Genomic DNA, 24,881 nt, shown 5'->3' on the forward strand with positions numbered 1-24,881 from the left:
GCCAGAATCTGTGCAGTAGTGATCGGGGGATGGTGAGGTCCTGCTGATACACGCTCTCGAGCAATTGTCAGTCTCAGCTTTCAATCATAACATTTTACCCCCTTTACTGTAGCATCAAATCTAAACCAAACTTAATGTACAATAGGGAGGCAGAAGTTTGGATTTTTCTTCTCTGAATAATCAACTTGCAACCTCCCATATTCATCTTGATGATAAATTATCCAATTCTACATTAAGTAGGTAAGTGTAGGTTCAGCTGTAGTGAGCTATGTTACTTAAACATAAATACATCAGTATATCCAAGCTATGATGCAGTACAAGAAAATATACCGTTTATGTTGGATATTTTTCTACAAAAGGTGTTGGTACTTACGGTACTGACTTGCAAAGTTTCCTCATCCCTTCACTTTTTTCATTTTCTTTTTTACATGTTGGCTACAACCATAAGTTCATAATGACAAATGACTGATACAAGTTTTTTGAGTGTTTTCACATTTATAAAAAGATGGTAAAACTGAAATATCACATTGACATAAGTATTCAGACCCTTTGCTATGAAACTTGGAAGCTCAGGTCTCAGATGACTGAATTTTAATTTTTTGGTGAACTATCCCTTTAAGACACACACGAACAGTGTCAAAGTGAAATCACTTTCATTTTATGAAAACTACAGACGAAAATCTCGATTGCAGACAAACAAGGTAGGATGAACACAGTTTTCTGACTTCACTCTGCATGCACCATAGATTGTTTATTTAAAGCTCTCTCACAAACAGTAGAAACATTGTAGAACTGTTTGAGGAGGACTTGCTAATGACTAGGAATAATTCGGATGAAGCTCCGGAGCATTAACACAACAAGAGAACGGCACAATCCAAACAGGCAGGTTCACAACGAAAACTCTCCGAGTTAGAAAAAAAAAATACTGGGTGGCTGTGTGTCCGATAATGGAGTGACATCACTGGAGTGACAGAGCAGCCGCATGTGGGGTGAGGAGGAGGAGGGACGATCTCTCTCTCTCCCCCTCCACATAAATTTACTTTGCCCTTTGCGGGAGATGAGCTTCAGCCTCCGCAAAAAAAACTTGTGAGAGCCGAGCAGCGGGGACGGGGAGGGAGGAAACTGCTGGGAACTCGCTCAAATCAGCCGCATTGAGGATTTATCCGCGGGGCGCTGGACGGTGTCTTGGAGCGGGACTTGGTCGGAGCTCTCCCTGAGTAGCGCGGCTCGCAGCGCGGCTCGCAGAGCAGCGGACCCTCGCAGGGCGACTGGAGGAAACCATATCTGGTCAAAGTATTCGTTGCTGTCACCCGGTGGGACCGTCCGGCTATAAATAGCGCGGGAGGAGGTACGGAAATAAACGCAAAAGTCCGAGCGCACAGTCAAACTAGTGCACATCACATATGCATGGGAGCAAATTATGGAGCAGGGCAACCGTTTAAAAAGGCGAAAGAAATTAGAAGTGACTGACGAGGGATCTGTGGAATATCAGGAATAGTTTTTATTTGAATGTTTTCTTTCCTTTTGTTTTCATGGCTGTTGGAGACTTCCTCTTAAAAGTACAGACTTAATACATAAAAAACCTGCAGTCTTGAATGAGCAATTTGATGATCTCTTATAGTTCAGAATTAGAACAAATTACCATGATCTGTATTTGCAGACTCTACAAACTTCAGATAACATCTAATAAAAAAAAGTTATGGGTCAAACATGCCAGAGCTGTAGACAATACACTGTCTCCTAAGTAGTTCATGGATGAATACTTTCAGTATGAAGTATTACTACCTTGCATCAGGAGTTCAGTCAGTAAGTGCTGTGAGGGGCAGCTCTTTGTAACCTTTCATTAGTTGCTTAGTTTTCATTTGTCGGTCCAGCATGCATCTCTCTCCAGGAGCTGTTTCCTCACTCTCTGGTTTTGCACACCATCTGAAACCTGCATAGATGCATCCATTAGTCTATTCATGATCTCTGAGCTTAGTGTTGCACCACACGAGCAGCTAACCCGAGACTACCCTCTGATTAGCGAGGAGACGTGTGCTAAAACATTATGACATTTTGACCTCTGCAGAATGCACAAATGGACTCACCTCAGGTCCGAGGCAGCAAGCTGAGCTGCTGGGCCTCCGAATATGCTGATGGTCCTCAAAGTGGAGTCTTAACAACACAGTGGCCAGTTTTTGATGAGTTTAGTGTCCTCGTAAATGAATAAAACTGATTGATTGAAGTTTTCAGAAAATAATATTGAATTAATTCAATTAAATTCTGTTTTATTTGTATAGCCCTAGATCTCAACAGACTTTATCACAAGGCACTTTACAGAACGAGAACAGTGGAAAGAAAAAACGTAGCTTGTAACAAAGAAGCCTTCAACAGAACCAGGCTCAGGTTGAGCAGCTCACTGCTTGGACTGATTAACAAGGGTTATGAATGAGAATGTGATTCTGACTTTCACTCTTTTTTCTCAACTTTACATATCATGTCAAGTAACGAGCTGAAATGAAAAAGACTGGAGACTCTGAGCAGGTGGAGGTTATATTTTCAATCCTGTCTGGTTGTTTGTTTATTTGTAACCAAGATTACAGAGAAATAACATATTTCCAAGAAACCTGGTCACATTTTGGTGCAGATGTGAATAGGGGCGGATCCAGGAAAGATTGGAACAATAGAACATTGAAGATCTTTCTTGATTTCTCAGAGGATAATTAATGGCTCAATAATGGGCCTGATATGTATGAGTGTGTGAAATATGGTACAGCTTGATTGAATGTTAGTGGCGGGTTGGTCAATTGATTTAGTTATTATCTGTGCTAAACTTAAATCTACCAAGTAAGTGGACACCCTTATTACTGTCAGAGCAGAAAATACACACACACACACACACACACACTGCTGGAGCTTGTCTCTGCCTCTGCTTTATGACCTATGGCTGAGGGCAGGACAGTTGCCCCTCAGCTGTTTTCCTCTGTGCCACGTTTGAAACCAGCACAATTCAACCCTGGATTTTCAAAGGGCACAGTCCCAGGAAATGAAAGATTATCTGACCGACGCTCCAGCTATGGATCCCCCTTCAAACCTGCAGCTATCGTCTGGTTAGAGATCCAAAGGCTCCTAAGAGGGATCTGGAGTCTGTAGCTTAAATTCAGTTTAACTTTGTGTCGGAATCTATAAAAGACTTTCAGTAGTTAAAAGTATACAAATCTTGTCAGGGTCAGTTCAGCTCGTTTAAACTCCTACGTTAACTGCGTTTTGACAGAGTTTACAGACAGCAGCAGTATATCAAGCTGAAGACTTTTTTTTTTTACGTGAAATGTCCATGTGCTGCTCCCATGCAATTTTGTCATGACGGTGTAAGCTGTTTGGAGGGAAGTTGTCTGCTGTGCTCTCACTGTGTTTTATGTGCCAGCTATAAGAGCCACTCGGGAGACTCCAACTTCATTGGGGTTTATGTTTAAAAATCAAACCAAAAGATTTACAAAGAAATCGCTGTTGAAGCAGCTCATCATACACAAGTAGCTGCGTGTGTATTTTTGATATATATGAGAGCAGTTGCCACATTAAACCATGCACTTCCAAGGTTTTACACTCATCACACTAGATCGTGCATCGGTGTTGCAGTTAGAGGGGACTGCAGAGGTCCTGGTTTAGGGGCCAAGTCAAGTGTTTATGACTTCACAGGGAACATTCAGGCTCAGGTCATCTCTGCTTCTTCGTCCTCTCTGCCTAGTGAATGTCCTCGGATGAAGCAGGAGCTTGTAAACTTTATAAATACAGACACAGGTCTGTTTGATATCATCGGGGCAGGTCAGCGTCTTCCAGCAGACTTGCAGCATTATTTGGAGATCAGCCCAGTTCTTCATCTTGGGTTTTGGAAACTTGTCTTGTCATGAGCTTAAGAGGGAGCAGAACAAAAGAATGGCACGCTTGACCCTACCTGTTAGGAGGTTAGCCAAAACACACTTGCTGACATACTTAAGATCAAAAAGTAAAGTTTGCGGTCACATTTGTGCCGCTCGACTGCTGGATCTCTTGCACATCAGTTGGGTTTTTAAACTCCATCTTAAACTTTTTCTGCCTAATTTGAGTTAATTCTCATCCCGGCATTGGAGGCTCACTCAAGTTATTATTAGTCTTGTCATGTGGGGATCTGTCAGCGGCAGCTCACAACTCCTTTCAAACCCTGACCCAGAGTTGTAAGAGACCAGGGCTCTGGGGCAAGCGCGTGTGACTAGTGTTTGGTGATGTGACCCACAAATGTTCCGCTGCAGCTCACCCATCATCGGTCATCTACCACAGCCAAAACTCTGCCATGCAGAGTGTGACCATGAGAGGAAAACAGACCCAGAGTCTCTCGAGCTGAGACAGAAAGAAGGAGAAAAAACACATTTTGGCACAAGATATTTGGTTTATCCCTGGTTTGACTTTTAGCCTTTTGTGCAGAGTGCTTGGAGAAGAAAAGCAGAGCTGCATTCTGATACTGCTTCATAGCATAGAGGTCAGCAAGAGGATATAAAACTGGGAGGAAATAGAGGATTAGTTCAGACAGACAAAATGACAAGTGAACAGGTGCAAACGTGTGTTAGTTCAAGGTTTGTCTGCTGATATAATCAAATCAAACTTTATTTGTTTGGCCCTTTTTCACAAATAGCAATTTACCACATAGGGATTAACAATCTGTACAATGATTGATGTCCTCTGTCCTTAACCCTCAACTAGAGTGGGGAAAATCTTCCAAAAAAACTTTTAACATGGGGAAGAAAAATGTAGAGACCTCAGGGAGAGACAAGTGTTCTTCTCCCAGGACGGACAGAAGTGCAATACATGTTGCGTCGAACAGAACACGTCAACAAAATAATATTTAAAACATTCATGGAAAAAGCAATTAATGGGGGGTCACGGAACGCAGAGCAGCAACGACAATTGTACTGATAGAGGTGTGGTCAGTAATAGTACAAAATAATATTGTTTTTAGCTGTAATCATAATCCACGATCATGATTTCCATGATCACGTCATGGAAATTGTCCATGTATCTACTTTGGCAAATCACATCAGTGGTCTGTTGTTGAACTTAGCTGGTCTGTTTGGTACGTCATTGCTGCCTCACTTACCCCCTCACCCTTATTTTTTCTATTCATACACATTTTCACGACACATTCAGAAAAGCCATATTTAATCTTCTTACTGTCTGCCCTTTTTTCAAACATAACCCTTTATCATTATTCTTTAGTCATTCGCCTGTGACAAAGTGTTTATATCTGAACTAAGGCTTCATGGCCAACTCACAACCACCTGACTTTTTTTTTGATTGTTTCTGGTTTGAAAATACAAAATCAAAGTATCATGCATCCACTACCTATTTCGCTTACCCTTTAAGGATAGCACTGGGAGCTGGACAGGCCAACAGAGTATTGCAGGACTTGCATACAAGATCAACAACCATTCACTCTCACATTCAAACCCACGGTCATTAAAAGTTCCTAATACCTGTTTCACACCACAATTCACGGGTAAACGCAGTTTTTTTAAAACTTGGGTAAAAAGTCGATTGAGTCTCTTCCTGTTGGCAGAGGAGTTTGGTTTTCAGTTTTTTTTCAACCAGTTTTGACGTCAGGGACGCATCATAAACTGAGGCGGTCTCTAATCTCGCCGTCTTTCTAAAGTAACGCGCCAAACTGGGTGTCATTTTTCCATCACTGCCGATTGGAGCTGAGCTACTGCAGAGTCATTTGACCCGGGAGGGAGTCCAATTATATCCATTCTCATTGCAGACAAAAGCCAGAACCTATCTGGAAGTCTTGTTTTCATATTTAAAAAATCTTTTCTCTTAAATGTGATGATGTCTTATCATAAATTACATCATCAACAATTGAATTGCAGCTTGACATAAAAGCGTTGATTTGCTGCCTCTCAAAGGGTTAGATGACTTATTGTATTTATTGTTTAATTCTGAGAGCCGTTAATCTCTCTTCACTCTGCCTCCTCCAGGTCTCGCGCTCTTTCCCAGCAGCGCTGCAGGCACCCGGCTGCCTTCGCTGTTATTTTACCCCTGAGCTGGGGGTGATTGAAGTGAGTATAGTCAAGTTTTTACAGCAAGAAGCAGCAGCACTGAGTTGATGCATGATTAGTGTATGCTACATCATATCCCTTGCCAGTCTACAGCCAATTTCTCTGACCCTTTAAACACTGTTATTCCACATTAAGTGCAGTGCTGTTTTTTTATTAGCTTTCTCCATCCACAGACATATTTTTTTTCTTAAGACTCCTGATCTATATTTTGTCTGTTCAGGTGGAGGGGTCGCTGAGGTAAGGGAAGTGTTGGAATGCCTCTCATATCCCTTGGTGTTTTTGTACAGTGTAAAATTACCATGGCAGCACTGAATCTCTCAAAACACAGCTCAGAAATCTAAACCTTGCAAAAAGAAAACATGCCAAGAGATCATGATGGTTTGGTTGAATTGCTAATGTGGCCATATTTTTGACCTTATTAAGAAAATACGAAAATACAAATGCATAAAATAAAGAAATGATAATAAAGAAATCAGAAAGAATAATAAAAGGTTTGCATCTGGATCAGGGGGAAGATCCAGAAAAACATATTTTACTTTGAGATATAATAAGTCATGGATTTCAATGAAAAATATTTATGAGTCTGGTGCAGATCCCAAAAAAAGCCAGATCTAGTGAATTTAATTGTGGTTTCATAAGGGAACTGTTGGGCCTCAGGGGAGGTATGTGCTCTACGTTCTACTTTGTTCAGTTTTTGTTGTCACTATAGCTGTATGTCTATTTATGTGTAAGACCACTGAGAGAAATGCTCAACTGGAGTCAAATCCCTGTGTACATATACTTGACTAATAATTCAGTTTCTGGTCCCTGAAAGTAACTCACTGATTTATTGTCATTTAATCCTTTTTAGCAGAAAATCCATGCAATGAAAACAGTTTTAACTTAACGTGTTTGTGCTTATTTTTCAAATTATGTCTACATTTCATGAATTTGTGTCTCCAGGTGCGCTGTCCATCATGTCGGTGTTGAGGAAGGAGATGGAGAAGTACAGGGACATAGACGAGGACGAGCTGCTGAAGAAACTCTCAGAGGAAGAGCTGCAGCGATTAGAGGATGAATTAGAGGAGCTGGACCCTGATGTAAGTTTACAGTGTTAAGTCCATAAGAAGCTGTTCCTGTCACTGTGTTGTTGTCAGTGGAGAGTTATGAGGTATGATGCAGTCTATCACTGCAGCTACGTGTTTTCACCTGTTAGCTGGTCATTTCAGATTTAAGCCAGTCAAACGGATTAGTGACAAACATTGTGATGCCACAGGGTAAATGGCTGTGGCAGCTGATGGACAGTGCTTTGAATGCTGTAGATAAAACCAGCTTTTCCAGAGGTGATTTACATGCAGCTGGTTGGCAGTTGGTTAGTTAGTGTTTCTGCTCAGTGTGACCTTTTGGCTGGTTAGAGTTTATATTATAATCAAATAATGATAATCAAATTCAGTATTTTATGGGGGGTCGCACATTAATTTTTACAGTTTAATACAACTAATTATTAGCATAATGAGATTGTATTAAAGGTTAGACCCAAAAGTTTTACTGAAAATTGTTTGAGGGTGAACAGTGATGTTACCAGAATCATTACAACTGAAATAAACCAGGAATCAAATATGATATAAACAGTTGGGGATTTATTTAGTACACACAGGTACAGTTTTATTTAAAACTTTAACCTTAAATGAAACTTTTTAGGTGTTTAGGCTGTTAGGCTGTTAGAAATCCAACCAAGATTTCATAATAGCTTCTTTGTTGAGGATATTCATTTAGCCAAAATTCTAAACCAGATGTAATACTTTTCATTTGTTGGACAAAACTCAGTTTAAAGTGTTTACATTTGTAACTGCAGAATGGCAGCTATCTAGTTCTTTGCTGTTTTTTGGATAATTTCCCCCTGAATTGTCAAGTGATCCAGATTAATCAATCTTGAAAATAAAATGAAACTGAATTCCAGAAAATATTCAGCCTTTTCTCACGCGTAGTCACATTTTACAGCAGAAGTGCCTCAACTTTTCAGCCCAACATAACCGTGCCAAAGACTTGCGAACCCCATCATCCCAAAGAATATATATATATATATATATAAGAGCAAGTTCGCCCAAAAAACATTCACCTACATGCACATGTTGCAATGTTTCCTGTGGTGAACTGACAAAGAAACAAGTCGTTTTAAGTTTTTGTAACAATTATGGTTAAATCTGATGTTTTAAATTGTTTATAAACTGTATTTGTTTTCTGGAAATCATCCTGTGATCCTCTATCTGCGGCGCTGACCTCCCAGGGGACCAGATCCCCAACTCCTGATTTACAGTATTAGTCTGTTTGTTTTGGGGGAGTTTATGGGAGGCCAGGTTAGGGTATCACGGCTGCAGTCATTGTGCTATAGTTACAGCTCACCAGTTATGACTGTGTTTAGTTTCTGTGTATTTACTGTCTTCACCATTTGATACGTCTAAAACGTAGACCTTCATACCGGCAGTCATGCGTCATGGGTGGAGGTGGTGACAGCAGCTGTAGTAGCTTTCTCATGAGTTTCCCGACAGCTCATAAAGAGCCTGGATTCCCCCTCAATGCCAAGGCGATGACTCGAAGGGTATAATCTGCAGGAATCAGTTTGCCTGTGTGTGGGTTGGCGAGAATCATGCCAGCACTGAGTGACCAGAGGGACTCCATGACATAGACAGAATAAACAGGGAGAGGCAGTGCACGCGTTTACCTTGTTTGTGCCTGTTTATGATGGAAACCTGTTGCACAACAGTGAAGTGCCCCTTTTCTTTCCCAGCAGGGCTTCACGTCAGTTTCTGTAAGTTTCTGAAAAAGCTTCGTCATGTGGGACAAAAAAACAATGTTGTCCAGCTGCACTGCGATTGTAGAGAGATAAATATCTCCTCAATCACCCAGAGAGCATTTGTGGTTTTAGCACCTACAGTAGTACGTCACAGCTAACCCACTACAACTTGAACTGTTTCCTTCAGACATCATGCTCACATCCTTGTGGCTCTCACTTGTAATCTGAGATTTGTTACAGTTATGGATCACATCTCTAATGTCCTGTTCTAATCTGAATAGGATAATACAAGGGTAGCATTTCAAATTATATCATAGAAAGTGAAAACCTTGTCATTTTTCTCTCAACACAAGCCTGAGCTCTACGCAGTGCTACGTAGCTTTTACTGAGCAACGGCGCCCTCTGCCGCCACACGTGGTGAATAATTCTGTTGGTCGCCATGTTTTAGCGATTAAGTGATTTTCATCAATCTCTTGACCGACGCTGTGACTGCGTAGTCCCACTCACTGAACTGAAACTTGATGATGGACATTACCTGAACCAGAAGAGTTGCAACTATAACAAATATACCAAACTCTGTTTAGAATAATTCTTGATATTTCAAAAGTTTCAAAGAGATAAACTCTGGTTTTTAATGTTTTCTTTTAAACTTACCTACAGCTCAGCATTATTCTTGAACTTCAGTCAGTCACACAATAACAGACTGTACCCGCAACAAATGTATTTATTTATTTAAGACGTTCGGAATGAGGAGTAGGAATGATGTCCCATCAAGCTAATTTTGAAGCTACTATTTTAAGCTAAAAGGTTGCAAAGTGTAAATGTCAATTTATACATACAACTTCCCTGTTTTCTTGTTACAGTGACTTTGTTTTCAGCAATGTGCAGCTGTGTTGCGACCAACCTGTCTAGTATCAAATGGCAGAAGAAATCCACCAGCTGCTGATCAAAGTGTATCTGTTGGTGGTGACCAAACCAAAGCAAAAAGGAGAGTGAATATTAGATTTATGTTCATCAGGTTTACAGACAGACAGTCTAAATAAAATGCTGATGTTGCACAGTATCTGTCTATCTCAGACCTGTGCTCACACACGTGCACTGTACTAAAGTCACAGTCAAGTGCTCACTGCCTCCGTGAAGCATTTAGTTGTTATTTACATTACAGCCATTTCTGTGAGGCAGTGTGCCTCGTGTCTAAATGGTGCTGTGTAAATAAACTTGCCTTGTCTATAGATCACTACTGTGGCCTTTGAGAGGAGGAGGAGAGAGGGGAGGGAGATACAGCAGGGGGATTATATTAGAGGGAGAAAGTAGAAAGAGAAATACAGTTAGAGGGGACAGGAGGGTCTCATGCTGGGTGTGAGTGCAGAGGCCTGTTATCTGCTGCTGATATAACTGTGACATAAAAAGCTTGGCAGTGGTGGTGTTGATATACCCTTGGCTTTTCTATAAATACTACCGTAAGTCACGTGAACACAAGGGGAGAAGGTTTATTTTTGTTTGAATAAGTTGAAAATTGTTGGCTGTATTGGTATTATTATCCTTTTGGAAGCGTCTGGTTAATGGAGGGAGACTGATGGCAGATGAATTGAGAGCGAGAGGCAAATGAAAGAGACATGGAGTCATGAGGACAGAGAGAGGGGTCTCTGAGTGCTGAGGGGACAGATAAGATATGAAGCTGTAAGCGGTAGTTCTGAAGAGCAGGGTTTTAGATGTTGCTTTGGGTTGAAAATAACTTGGCATGCACCAAAGCTCTGGGAAATGTCTCGGTCTTGTGTTGGAATGATGCTCTGTTTAATGTCTGTTTCCTTTCAAAATGAATGCAAGTAAGAGCATATCAATACTGGACATATTTCAATAGTACTGTAGATGATTTCCTGCATAATTTATTAAGAATCAGTGTTTACTGTCCCATTGGGGGTACATGCTTTTGAGGTGTATTCCAATCTAATCTCTTTATGGTTTGTTAGGTAGATTGCACAAAAACTGCTGAACAGATTACCATGAAACTTGGGGGAATGATGCATTGTGGGTCGGGAAAGAATCCATACAATTTTAGTGTAGCTCTAGATCAGGGGACAAACCCAGGGACTTTTTTATTCCACTTTATTTAACATTGTGACATAAGGTGTTTTAATTTGTAAATTTAATTTCCCACATATCTAGATAATAATTTGGATTTTGTGAACCGAAGTATATTTATAATCTTTATTCAGCTAATGTGTGGTTACAAACATTTATTTCAGCTGTATCAGAGAATTGGTATTTGAATTTTAATCTAATTAAACAGTTTGCACAATATTTCTGTGTATTTATCTGATCTTAATATGCAGTATGGTGAATAAGCGGCCTACTCAGCCTTGGCCAATGTATACGGTTACTAATGCACTCTGTATTTATTTATTTTTATTTATTACCTTATTGTCATAGATAATTGGCAAAATATATAGAGAAGACATTACATCATATTGCATCATGTCATTTTTATTGTACTTTTTATAATTCAAGATTACTGTTTCATTCAGTTGCATAGCGATGAAGAAATACTGCACTAATTTGATCTACAATGTTTTGCATTCAAGTTACAAAGTATTGGATTTAACTACTAAAGAAAACAAGTTCCTTGTGCCAGTCCTTATATAAATTCCTGTCCTGGTCTAGAACGCGTTGTTGCCGGCTGGGATGCGTCAGAAGGACCAGACTAAGAAAGCTCCGACAGGGACGTTTCAGAGGGATGACCTCCTGGCCCATCTGGAGAAACAGGCCAAAGAGCATCCTGACAAAGAAGACCTGGTGCCCTTCACAGGGGAGAAGAGAGGTAAGGAGTGTCCCACAAGGAATCTACTTAGATGAAGAGGTGGTTTTATCTGGTTCAAAGCACTGCTGTTATAAAGTGAACAGATGACAAGAAGTGTCTTTGAATGTTAAATATATATGAGTTTATATCTGAGTTATACGACTCTCTAGTCTTTCAGATGTAGTATAGGCACAAAACAAAGTCATAAATAGATAATACATCTAAAGTATCCTTGAGTAATCAGAGGTGAGTGATGGATGGTGAGAGATACCAGTCATGTCTGTGAGAAACTCTAGAAGGTCTCACTGCTGTCACTCCCATCATCATCCGAAGAGGAAAGTGAATTAATAATGTCGTCTCTTTGTTCAGCAGCTTTAACTTTACCACCAGTGACCAAGGTATTCAAGTACATCTTCGTCTCATGGTTCAGCCAATAAGCAGCAAATTGAATCATATGAACAGTGAGGACATTTGCAAATCTCTCTGCAACAACTCAAATATGCACCAATATCAAAACTCTAATTTCACAGAATAAACAATGCAGAAAATATTTGCATTTATGTTTACATGTCATATAACAATAGCGTTATTAAACTGCCTATGGTAAGTCTTAGGAATCATTGTCTGTGTGTGTGTGTGTGTGTGTGTGTGTGTGTGTGTGTGTGTGTGTGTGTGTGTGTGTGTGTGTGTGTGTGTGTGTGTGTGTCTGTGTGTGTGTGTGTGTGTTGTAAGAGAGTCCTGTGACCTCTGCCTTCCATCTGTGTGATATTTCCCCCGGGGAAAGGTCATGATTTATGGTCATTGTTGAACTGTGTCTGTGAAGCACTGACGCCACATTCATGTCAAGTTACAGTTTGTATAAAAAAGAGGGTCTGACCTGTAAAAAGCCTTCATGGCCACATTCAAGTCAGACTTACGACTGGTACCTGATGGGGCAGGATAACTTGTAAAGTTCCACTCATCTTGTACCTGAGAAGAGGTTCAATGTCAGGGACCTTTAATAAAACCGGATATAAACTGTCTCCAGCAAATACTATAAGATTACATTTATGCAAAATGCCATCAGCTCAGGTTTAGGTGCTTGTATTACTGGTCTTATGAAGATTTTTGTGCATTAAAACTGTGTAATATTCATGTTGTAGGAAAAGCCTTTGTGCCAAAAAAGAGGGTGGACCCCATTTTAGAGAACGTGACTCTAGAGCCAGAGCTAGAAGAAGCTCTAGCGAGTGCTACTGATGCTGAACTGTGTGATATTGCAGGTAAGACACACACACAGACCTCCATACACATCTCCTCACAGAATCATATACAGTGTTCATAGGTTTATCAGATTAAGTGAATTTATACATATTCCATGCACCAAAAAGATGTGCCTGGTTTTTGTTTTTTTGCTTCATCTGTTTTCTAATGTTTAAAATACAAACCTCTAAACCTTCTAAAAATGAACAAATGTATTATAAAGAGCACCAAGTGTCTGAATGAGACTTATGAGACTTTGAATAAACTTTATTTGTAGAGTTGAATTTGCTGAAATGCAGGTTCAATCTTGTTCGTCAATAATCAGTGTGAACACATCTTCTCCCTTTTAACCAGCCCCTTTTTAATCAACTTTTCCTCCATCTAACTCTTCTCCATCCACTCTAGCACTCCTACCACCTCCTCTCTTCCCTTTCCCTTCATCTCTCCATCAGTCCCTCCATCTTTTCCACCTCCTCCATCCCTGCCGGATCTCTCTGTTTGCTAGCTGAACACCAAGCGGGGTATATCTGTAGACGGCACAAAGCATTTGCATGGAACGAACCTGTATTCCTCTGTTATGTTTATGTTGACAGCTTGTGTTAAACAGACAGTTGTCTGTAATCTTACATGCATTACATAGAATCATCATAGAGTCTGTGTTAAAAAAATCAGGCACATGGAACAGGTATCTACAATCTGTGTGTCAAATTTGGTGCAGCATGTTTGAATTTAAAGGGACTGTGGTAGCTTGGGGCAGTTTGAACTTTACTGACATTATAGTTTTATATATATTATGAAAGCCATCATTTCTTTGCTGCCTTGGGATAATCTTTCAACTCACCACATGATTTTTACAAAATGGAAACGCATTTAGTTTGATCTGCTACCACAGTCACCTGTCTGTCATCAGCATGGCAAAAAGTTATCAGCATGTCATTGTCTGTAGAATAATATTGTAACCTGGAAGAGAAACTGAAAATAAAGTATTTTAGGAGCAAAAAAATGTCTCTGGGGTGGTTAAGGGTAACATGGCCCCCCCCCTTCCCCTTCCCCCACCCGATAAGAGCAGCTTGGTAGCTTTTGTTCCAAGACATCCTTGCAAACACAGTCTCCTGCTGGGATCTCTCTGAAAAATAGACATTTTTGTTCAGTCAAAAGACATTTCAGATTCACTGCACGGACAGGTTGTGGATGGGTGGCCTGACAGGCTAATACAGTGACGTGCTTTTTAGTTATCATATAGAGAGCAGTAGTCCGCCAACAGAGACCAGGACCTCAGTTACGGCCGTTACACCAAAGCTGGTACATATGTATTATCAATTCAACCTCACATCATACGACCGCATGATTGTTTAATTTGATAGTGTCCGATTTTACTTGCTTGTGATGCTGCAAGTGCTTTTGTGCTCTCTGTATGGCATGGTGGTCACTGTATGGATGTAAGACAAATCTTCTGACTCTTTTTCAGCATCTCTGTCTCTTCTTCTATCTCTCTTTCTTTTATGGCCCTTTGTTCACTTCATCCTTCCTCTTTCTTCCAGCCATTCTGGGTATGCACACCCTGATGAGTAACCAGCAGTACTACGAAGCCCTGGCCAGCAGCACCATTGTCAACAAGCAAGGCCTCAACAGTACATAAAACCCTAACACACACACACATGAAATCTGCCTGCTGTACCAGTACCTGTCTTCACTTGATTCAAACACAGCCTCATCTGCTGCTGCTGCTGCTGAAACACAGTAGATCACTTGGCTGGTTGGAAGAAAATATCACGTCATTGTGGAAATATGCTGAAGTTGGAATGAAATTATATCATCTTGGCAGAAAGTTGGTTTTCTTTACCAAACATAATAGGCTCACTCTTTCTTTGTGTTGCACTTCTTCCATGCACAAATACAGTTACACACATCAAAACCACGTAAATAAGCAGATACAGCCAAGTATGTGTTGAGACTCATACAGTGTCCTACAGACCCTCCAGGAATATCACTGCTGATACATACTTTTTATGCTACACACTGTAAATCGTTCTCTGATATTACTTTATGCCCCAGCTTGCACACACATACATACACATTAAGTTGATTAAAATTCAGTCATTAATACATTTCCGTTTTTTCCCTTTTTGTGCTATTGAAATACCAAAATATTAACGCATTTTGGTGATTTAATAAGTTTAAAGGTCCAGTGTATAAGATTTAGGTGAAAGAGCTCTATTGGGGAACATTAGGGGAAAGACTATGTATGTTTTATTGGGTCCACAAAAAGAGTGTGTTCTGTAATTCTGTTGTATCCAAGGTGTGATCCAGTGCACTCAGTATAAACCAGTCCCTGATGAGGAGCCCAACTCCACTGACGTAGAAGACACCCTGCTGAGATTAAAGAGGAACGACCCTGACCTAGTTGAAGTCAACCTCAACAACATCAGGGTAAGAGCATGTGAGGATAACAAGGGGGAATATGAGGTAGTAGCCATTTCATGAAAGGTGTTGCTATATTACGACACATAATATTTTAAGACCAAACATTATATTCAAGCATAGATAACAAATGAATCATAGAGCTTTTATTCAGCTTTAATGTTTTACTGGTATTTTTCTTCTGTTCACAGAACATCCCCGTCCCGACTCTGAAGGCGTACGCTGAGGCCCTGATGAAGAACACTGTGGTGGAGAGGTTCAGTATCGTAGGAACCAGAAGCAATGACCCCGTAGCATTTGTAAGTTATAGCTGTAACATTCTTATCTCTCGGTAGGTGTTATACTGCTATAACACTAAGCCTGTCATTTACAAAAAAAGTGCCTGACTGTCTATACTTACATGCAAATCTTTTAAGCCTCAAAACTTTGCTTGGCCCAAGTAGCCTTCCTGTGTTTGTTATTGTGAGACTCACATTTATATTGTATAATTGAACATGTTTTCATCAACTAGTGCAGTGCCCATTGTAAACCTGCCTGTTTGCTTGGCCTGTGGTTATGCTCCGGAGCCTATTTCAGGATTATTCCTTGTCATTAGTGCTCACTAAGGGATAAAAAAACTGGCCTACAATATACTGTAACAGAAATTCTTCTTTTATACAGTCTATGGTGCAGAGTGGAGTAAAAAAAAAAGCTTTAAGTTCATTCTACCCGGTTTACCTGCAGTGAAGATGTTACAGTCAATGTATTAAAGGTACAGTGTGTACAGTTTAGTGACAACTAGTGGTGAAATTGCATGTTGCAGCTGAATATCCCTCACCTCACCCTCCCCTTCCAAACATGAGAGAGAACCTGTGGAAGCCTTAAATTGTCGTAAAAATTCTAAAAGTGTTTAGTTTGTAGAGTTTGAACAACTGTAAAAAACATGGCGGCCTCCGTAGAGAGGACCCCTTTGATGTAAATATAAAGTATTTAAATATAAAGGGCCCATTCTAGGGTAAAGAAAACAACAATTCATACAATTTAGATGAAACATTCGTGAAAACAACTTTACCTCAATCTTACACACTGGACCTTTAAGTAAAATGAAACTGAATTTGCTTAATTATGGTTCATGCATGTGTTTGAATCATTTAACGATTCATACATTTCATGTCGGCTATTTCAATCTAAAATCTCAATATAAAGAATTGCAGCAGTAAATTGTTGTGCTTTTACTTTGTAGACAAAGAGGAAGTGATTCTACGAATGTTGTTGCCATGACAGAGATCAGCACCTGCGAATCCTGTGACTGTGTGCCAGTCAAATATGGTGAAATAAAAATAATCAAATTATCAATATGATCTGGTGGCGATTTCGACCTGTGGTTTGATTTAGTTGACGACCAGTGTTTTAGTTTATCTGAGAACGTAAAAGACATGTTCATTTCACCACAAACCTGCCCCCACTGAGCCTGTTAATTCAGATTTGATTAATGTCAAATGCATTGCCAATATTCATGTGCAAAATGTGAAGCTGATAAGATTTCGGTTCTAGATCTAATTTCCACATACAGACAGACTGACAAAGACTAGTATGTGTAATTAGTAGGTAGATTTAATATGTGAGGTTATATCTTCCTAATAACTCGTGTTGCATATAATCCCTCTACCATTTGTTTTTACTAACTAATAAAATGTATGAAAATCATGAAGTGTCATAGACACCATTTATGCTGATTATTCCTCATTTCACTGACCCAGTAGCAGGATTTAGAAAAATGGCTGCAAAGCAATGAGCTACTTAAGGTTTGTATTGTGTTGTGTGCTTCTTCAGGCCCTGGCAGAGATGTTGAGGGTGAACACGACACTGAAGAGCCTCAACATTGAGTCCAACTTCATCACGGGGACTGGAATCCTGTCCCTCATAGGGTCACTGCAGTATAACACCACGCTACAGGAGCTCAAGATAGACAATCAGGTACTAACACACCACTCACTTGCATAGAGTACAGGCAGACTCCTACACACTAACCATGCACAGAAATGTGTGTGGGTATGTGTGTCAGGTTGTGTACTCAGACCATCTTTGCCACTTCAGTCTAATGCTCCTAGATTTCATAGTGATGTGTCACACTGCAGAGTGGTACATCTGTGACTCACTGCTCGCCCATTAGTTCTACTTGTTAACTAATTCACAGATGTTTTATCTTTCAACTTTCTCTCATGTGTCATTAGCTTCATTTGGCTCCATGGATTGATCGGTTGAAATGATACAAAACCAAAATTGAGAAAGCATCTTCCCCCCCTACTGCTTCATCCTCTGTTATCGCATCACTCTGTTATCTGAAGTGGTGCTAGCAGTTTGCCTCCTCCAGCTTTCTACCATAAATCTCCTTTTCTTCCCCTACTCCATCCATCTGTCACTTTCTCCAAACTCCAGAGCCAGCCATTAGGCAACAAAGTGGAGATGGAGATAGCCAGCATGCTGGAGAAAAATACCACGCTGTTGAAGTTTGGTTACCATTTCACCCAGCAGGGCCCACGCCTCCGAGGCTCCAACGCCATGATGAACAACAACGACCTGGGTTGGTCTCACACACACACACACACACACACACACACACACACACACACACACACACACACACACACATAAACACAGAACTGAGAACATGACAAAAGTCCTTTGGCCGGACTCGAACAGATAACATTTCAAGTACATACTGTATTTGATGACTCATTCACCTCACTGTGTTTTCGTTACATAACTCGTACATAGTGTTCTGGCATCACTAGAGTTGTTATGTGCATCAGTGCTGACACTCTATCTTCACTATATCTCCTTGAGTTCTACTTTAATCAGACTCTAATGCAAGTATTAAGATGATATCATCAGCTAAAAAGCCCCAGCCAATCAAAACAGTACCTTCCTGAGTGATGACATCAGCACTAAGAAAAGACTGTTTGCATGAGAGAAAGGGAAAAAGTCAAACACAGTGAAGCAAATGATTCTTGCACATGGAACATGATATTTCAGTTTTTGACCTTTCTTATTAGGCGAGATTATTAAACTAAGGAGTTGAGTTAGTTAGTATGTGTAGGTTGGTCTTGTGTTAGTTTGCAAGGATGCTGCACCAATAATGTTTTAAACAGAATATCCTCAGAAGCTGTTTTTCAATTAACTCCAGGAAATGTCCAAAAAAAATTGGGCATTTTCCAGAGTTTGCCTTTCACATATGAAAAACGCAGCAGAGGGTTGTCTGGGTCCGACGTGGTCACAACAACAGGAAAATGTCCTGAATTTCAGGTGCCTGGTTACATCATGCAGGAGGCAGGACATGACATATAAATTCTGCTGTGGACAGCACAGCGTTTTGCTTACTGGCGTTGGCCCTCATCACTAAAACCTCTCGAATCTCGTTGTCTTTCCAACTTGACATGCCCATTGGCATCTTAGACGTGTGTGGCCCCTCTATTTCATCCTGAGACAGTTGTATTCTTCCAGTTTTTGCGTCCTTTACATGTTAGAAATGTCATCAACATAACCCGTTTTTGTGTGTTTCTGATATTTTCATAGTCTGCTTGTATTGTGTCACAAACCATTGTGAAGCTGCATGTATGTGTCATAATGTGTCATGGTTTTCCCTCCCCCTCGTCATCTTTAAGCCCGGGTCGTCAGGTCCGAGTCGGACGGCTCCTTTACACTCACTCTGTCTGTTCCTGAGCTGGAGAGGGCCTTTGGGAAAAAGTTCAAGTCCAAGACTAAGTATTAAACAACAAGAAAAAAAAAAAAAAACCTTTTGAAACACAAACAAGGCACCGTTTGACCGCTCAGCCTCGCCTCTCTTCTGCCAACACCTCCTGGTTGATTTCAGACCACCAGAGCTGCTGCCACCTCCTCTTGTGCTCCTCTGAGAGTTTCTGTTGCTTCTGCACAGCACCTATCATCACCCTCCTTCTTTCCCTCTTCTGGTCATCTATTTGCAATGGCCTTCCATTCCATAGTACAGCTGTCAGAATGATAAGATTTGTTACCTAAGGTTTTTAACATTTTCCAAGAAATGTAAGAATGTTTCATTAAAAATGAAATTAACTTGAAAGTTTTGTTTCCCCACAATATCCAGAAACCTTAAAAAGATATTACGTTATTAAAAAAATCTAATATCCTCACAAGATTATCACAAGTAAAACAAAGTAAGTAATTAATTTTAGAAATTCGATGTTACTAAGCAAAACTGACTGCTCTTTGCTTGTTTATCTTTTTCTAGGAGTTAATCTCATTTGTAAGGGAAAAGAAAATCTGTACTGTTGTTTAATCTTTGGCCACAATACTGTTCCTCCTTGCCTGCTTTACTCTCTGGATCCTCCTGCTCTCCTGATTATCTCCTGGATCTCTGTTTAGGCAATGGCCAGTCGCTAGAAGCATTTTGTTTTAGGAACGCCTCAAGATTATCCTTTCAAATTTGGCACAAATGTTCACATAGACTCACAGATTAACTGATTCAATTTTTGTGATCAAAGATCATAAGATCAAGGTGGCCTCATAAAACACGTTTTTCGGCCTCTTGAACATATCTCATGTCTGCCTTCAGGGAATTTCTTTACATTCAGTTGTCACTTGGATTCAAAGACTAACTGAATAGCTTTCAGTGGACAAAGGTCAAAGGTGACCCTCATATTATTGGGAATGCAATATGACAGGAACAACTGGAGAGACTAAAACGGCATCAGTTGGCGGAGGGATACAACCACAGGGTGGCTTCCTGCACTTTCAGGAGAAATTCTTCCTCTGCTCGGCCTCTTTGCTCTGCTCTTCTCCTCTATACATTGCTCTTATCAAAAGTTGGATTACCAACTTGGCAAACAAAGAAAACAAGGCAAGTGCCACCAGGCCCCAAACCATGGATGATGGATTATTTAATAGGCCAATCAGGCAAAAACTAGAGTGGATTAATCCAACATTACTTTTATTACCTTCCCACCTATGGCTCTTGTTCTGTTTTTCCATTCAGCAGGTCTTGCTAAAGCCATTTCCTTCTGCAGCCACTTGTAGTAAAAGTGGTGAAACTTTCTCTCCTTTAGTTATAGATTATGATGATAAATTCTCTCGGTTTGTTTTTCTAATATTCTCTCCCTTTCTTCTCTCTTTCCTCTTCCTCCTTTGTTCTCTCTCTTCCTCCATCCCTCTCTCCATCTGTAGTAAGAAAGAGAAGGCTTGAGGGAGGACCCATCTTCCCTAAGTGTCGGACGAATGTGTAGAAACCAGGGTTACATTCAATCCCCATGTTCCCTCCTTGACCCCCGTCACCTTTCTGGTGCCTCGTCTCGTAAACAACCTCTGACGACCCTCCAGAAGACCACTACCACCACGCCGGGTTCAGTTTACGGTTTGGAGAAAATCTCTGAACTCTTACTGACACTTTTAGTTGATATTAGAGGATCGAATGGGATTAATCAGCATTTTCCTTATGAGCCTTTCGGTGCATGCCAAAAAGAGTAATATTATTTTGTGCTCTGAATTTTGTATTTTGACTCTGGTTTTTGTCTTGGACAACAATATCCACAGTTCTTTGTATGAACTTATCTCATCTTGAATCCTTATGTATCTCATGAAGTGTCTAGATTTCATATTGAAGGGGCTGGAGGTCTGGTTTTTGAATGAGCATCCATTTGAGAGGTGATGGGCCTATTTCACAACCCTTGTTCCAATTGACCTTAATCAATTCTAGTGGTAATTGATATTATTTTGAATGTGCTGTAAATGATTTGTTCTGTCATCACTGTTGTTCCCAACAGTTTCTGATGTTGCTCCAACGTCAGCATACATACAAGGTTTCTCCTACCAATTATACACAAAAGCCAGTGTCCTTTTGTAGCTTGACAGACAAACTGAAAAAAAAAATGCCAACTGTAATGTCACACTTTGACCTTGTCATGACAGTTTGATGTTACAGCCTTTTTTCCTACTCTGTTTGAAACGGTATTTTAGTGACTCATGTCCTCAGACTTTTCAGTTATAGACAGATTTGTAAACCTGTCAACTGTGAGATTGTTTCTATATACAGATTATATTTATTTCTGACGGACCTGGGAAAGAGTCAGTGTCTATTCAAATACTTGACATTAATTGGATCCACTGTGCTGTAAATCAAAATGTGAACTTTACACGGTTACCTTATCCAACATTTATATTAGCAGGCTCTAATCCTATTGGTTGCGCATAACAACTGCCAATTCAAGTTTTGTATACTGAAATTGGATATTCTATGAACCCACTTTGAAAAATTCTACAAACAACGTCTTGTATTAGAGGTCATTGTGGACATTTTGACTATGTACCAACACGTAAAGTATTCGAATGGATTTCTGCTGCACTTTCAACCAGGTCTGCTAAGTTGACCATTTGTGTTTGTTTGTTTTTATTTACTGGAGCTAAAAAAAAAAAAGGTGTGCCTTAATATGAAACGATTCGTACTGTTGACTCACTGTTTATTACAAGTTTCACATAAACGTCTCAATCGAGGTTTGAATGATTTCATTAGTGGATATTTAGAAAGATTTGAAAACACAGGGAACCTCTTATGTCTTTACAGCTGTTAAATTACCAACTCCACAGCCAACTATGGTAATGATAAATGCTGCTGTGTATCTTCTAACAATTCATTTGATTTCTTTTCATTTTAAACTCAACAGCACATTGAGAAAAAATAAGGAACTAGAGCTATAATGTGGCTTTCTCCAGAAATGGTCTGCACACTGATGAGATGTCTGTCTCTCCTAACAACAACTGTACCTGACACGGACTCTCAGAGATCAAAAAGAGTCTGACTGCATGTTTATGTGTCAGGTAACCCACTTAATGTCACCACTACTTTGTTCCTGTATCGTCTGTGTTGTGTTATAACTGAATGCTGAAAGGCAGCGAGGACTGTGCCCCTGCCACTCTTTTCTTCTTTCTGGTGTTCTCTGATATTTTAGCGCTTGACTCTTTGTGTTTTGTTTGATAGTTCACTTCTTTTTTTTTGGTTGAATTTTTGATTAGGGGAAAAATAAAGCTTGAAATTACAAATCCGACAATGTTCATGTGCTTAAACTTTATTGGCATTTAACTGGATGTTATAGATGTGCTTCCATTTAGAGACAACAGTGACACCCAGTGGCTACATGGAAGAAATACATCACAACATCTTAGACCGCCCATCTCTCTGTACCACATAGTGCCCTCTTCATGCAAAGAATATCACTGCATCATACATTATATATTTTATCAACCTGTAATGATGGCTGTTCTTTATATCCTTGTCATTGTGCAGATTTCACTTGAGAGCCAGAATAATTTAAATCTCGTTCCCAGTGAAGAGAAACGAAGCTTTGCCAGCTTATTTACTTTGTGATAGAACGCAGAGGTACCAAACTTTATACTCAATAATACGTTTGACGTGACACATAAAATGATACACCAGGCTGTTGCTTGGTATTTTAAAGAGAGAGAATTTGAATACTCATAAGTAGCTGTGATGCTGGGCTGTGTGTTTATGCAAGGTGGAGACATCTATGGCAGAACATCAGGTGTTCAGCTCCGGAGCAACGATGTGCTGGACTGTGTGAGGTGTCATCACACTGCAGCGCAAAGTTTTTCTCTTTCAATGAACAAGATAGATGTTTTTATAATTCCTTAAGTCCAGGTCAAACTCAACAACATTTTATCTATAGAACTAGATCATAGACTGTGTAGATGTAGTCTATGGACTAGATCATAACTGTAGGTGTAGGTATGGTGTAAATGAAAGCCAAGATATGAAGCAATGAAATCTAAATTATGGTAATTTATTACCTGTCATACATGTTTTCATCTGCATTTCTTTGTTAACAGGATTACAGATTACCACGAAACTTAGTGGAAGGATATGGTATGGGTCAAGAGAAAACCCATAAAACCCATTTTGGTGTGGAATCAGATCAGGGACCTGATGCTTTTTTTCACTTTAACATTATGAGGTAAGATGTTTTTCCACATTTTCTTAGATTTCTCTGAGAGTAATTCATCTGCCTCTAGTCGATTGTAATGTGGTTTCATAAGGGGACTGTTATTTGGGCCTAGGCAGAGGAATGCGCTCACTGTGCAATTTAGCAATTTCATACATTGTGTTGATTTAATTTAACTTTATCTAGTTATAAATTGGGTTACTACTCTAAATGCTTTAGTGTCATCCTTTGTTTTGTTCCAGAGTTTTTGTTTCTTTAATCAGACACCATGTACTTTTTGATTGGGCTTTTTAATGCCTGTATTGCATTGTACTTCATTCATGATAATCAATATTTATAAGGGAACTGCTATTAATTACGTTATTAATTACCATGGAAAGCAACAAGAGGAAGGTGTCAACATATGTGTTTGCTCTGTTCCATTAAAATGTCACATATCATGACTTTGAACAGGATCAACTAAACACACATTTCATTATTGTGCTTTTCCTATACTGTGGCATGTCGAAATGTCTAGTGGAAAAAGAAGACCTAGTAGATTTAAAGCACTAAATCAAAGGTCCTTTTTCACACAGGCCTGAATTTACTCATAAGTTAACAGAGGATGCTTTGTCACCTTCCCTGTTCACGGTGGTTTGATTCCAAACTCACATCACTGAGAAAAGAGAACACGTTTTTTAATGTGTGTGAACAAGGTTTTGTTTTTATTGAATCTCAGGCAGAAATATACATGATCATCCTTTATTGCTCGTGGCATTCCACATCCCCATCAATGGCTCACTGTCACCAACAATAACTAAAACTGAATCAAGCATTTTTAATGTCATCTTTTAAAACAATCCTGGTTCTGTTGCGTAATCAAAGCAGTAGTCAAACTGTAGTATTCCCTTTACTGTGTGTGTGTGTGTGTGTGTGTGTGTGTGTGTTCGTGTGTTTATGTGTAAGTGTATTAAGAGAAATGCAATCCCCACCAGATATATTAACATGATCCAAACTCCAGATGATCACATGCTTTTATCTCTTCATACAGTTTCTCTCAGCATTCTCTCCCGAGTAGTAGATCCTGATAGTAAGAGTATATACTGTAAGCTCTGTGTTTATGGCTGAAAGGTTAAGGTTTTGGCTGTTGTATGTACGGCTACACGGTCATTCTAAATCAAAACTGAGACAAAACAACATAAAAATAAAACCCTGCAAATCTGTGAATCAAATTTCCTGAATGCATATATGTCTTCTTTTTTATATCACTGATATTATTAACGGTTACACTGACATGGTACTGAAAACACACTCAAACTCAGGAGTTATTGCCTTAAATTTTTTTTTGCATGATAAAGAACAGGAGAAAAGGGAGCACGGGGCGTGGGTTCGTACATTTTCACACGACAAACTTCTCTAGACAAATGGCATGCAAGACGTAAGAAGGAAACGCACTGAACAGGGGAATAGAAACATTTTAAACACTACGCTACATGGATACACTTTGACGTCAGGCGCGGTAGGAGTGCCAGGGACATGGACACTAGGTCTTACAGAGAATGTGTGACACTGTGTGCAAAAGGTTTCACATAAATTTCAGACATGGTCGAACACAAAACAGTATTTTAGGAGCACACAACAAT

General features: G+C 39.8%; 1 protein-coding gene across 5 annotated transcripts; it reads left to right on the forward strand.

Moving 5' to 3' along the window:
- The first annotated feature begins 997 nt into the window (after positions 1 to 997).
- tmod1 (tropomodulin 1) lies at positions 998 to 22,346 on the forward strand. Of its 5 annotated transcripts, XM_020084367.2 has the most exons (12): positions 1,209 to 1,348; positions 5,985 to 6,065; positions 7,008 to 7,144; positions 11,500 to 11,656; positions 12,778 to 12,894; positions 14,416 to 14,505; positions 15,174 to 15,304; positions 15,487 to 15,594; positions 17,108 to 17,251; positions 17,714 to 17,858; positions 18,940 to 19,039; positions 20,474 to 22,346. In XM_020084367.2, exons 3-12 carry the CDS (start codon positions 7,022 to 7,024, stop codon positions 20,490 to 20,492), a joined length of 1,134 nt encoding a protein of 377 aa, XP_019939926.1. In that variant the 5' UTR covers positions 1,209 to 1,348; positions 5,985 to 6,065; positions 7,008 to 7,021; the 3' UTR covers positions 20,493 to 22,346. The 5 variants fall into 5 exon arrangements, with proteins under 5 accessions (XP_069386441.1, XP_019939928.1, XP_019939927.1 ...); XM_069530340.1 differs by lacking the exon at positions 18,940 to 19,039 and having other exon boundaries at positions 998 to 1,348; XM_020084369.2 differs by lacking the exon at positions 5,985 to 6,065 and having other exon boundaries at positions 998 to 1,348.
- The last annotated feature ends 2,535 nt before the right edge of the window (positions 22,347 to 24,881 follow it).

Source organism: Paralichthys olivaceus, chromosome 8, assembly GCF_024713975.1.
Source record: "Paralichthys olivaceus isolate ysfri-2021 chromosome 8, ASM2471397v2, whole genome shotgun sequence".
In the NCBI taxonomy this organism is placed as follows: Eukaryota; Metazoa; Chordata; class Actinopteri; order Pleuronectiformes; family Paralichthyidae; genus Paralichthys; species Paralichthys olivaceus.

Bases quoted from the DNA above. Each gene is read 5' to 3' on its own strand.
- tmod1 (XM_020084369.2), top strand. From the start codon at position 7,022: ATGTCGGTGTTGAGGAAGGAGATGGAGAAGTACAGGGACATAGACGAG. The intron at 7,145-11,499 runs GTAAGTTTACAG...GTCCTGGTCTAG, and splicing joins TAGAGGAGCTGGACCCTGAT to AACGCGTTGTTGCCGGCTGG. The intron at 17,252-17,713 runs GTACTAACACAC...TCCAAACTCCAG, and splicing joins AGCTCAAGATAGACAATCAG to AGCCAGCCATTAGGCAACAA.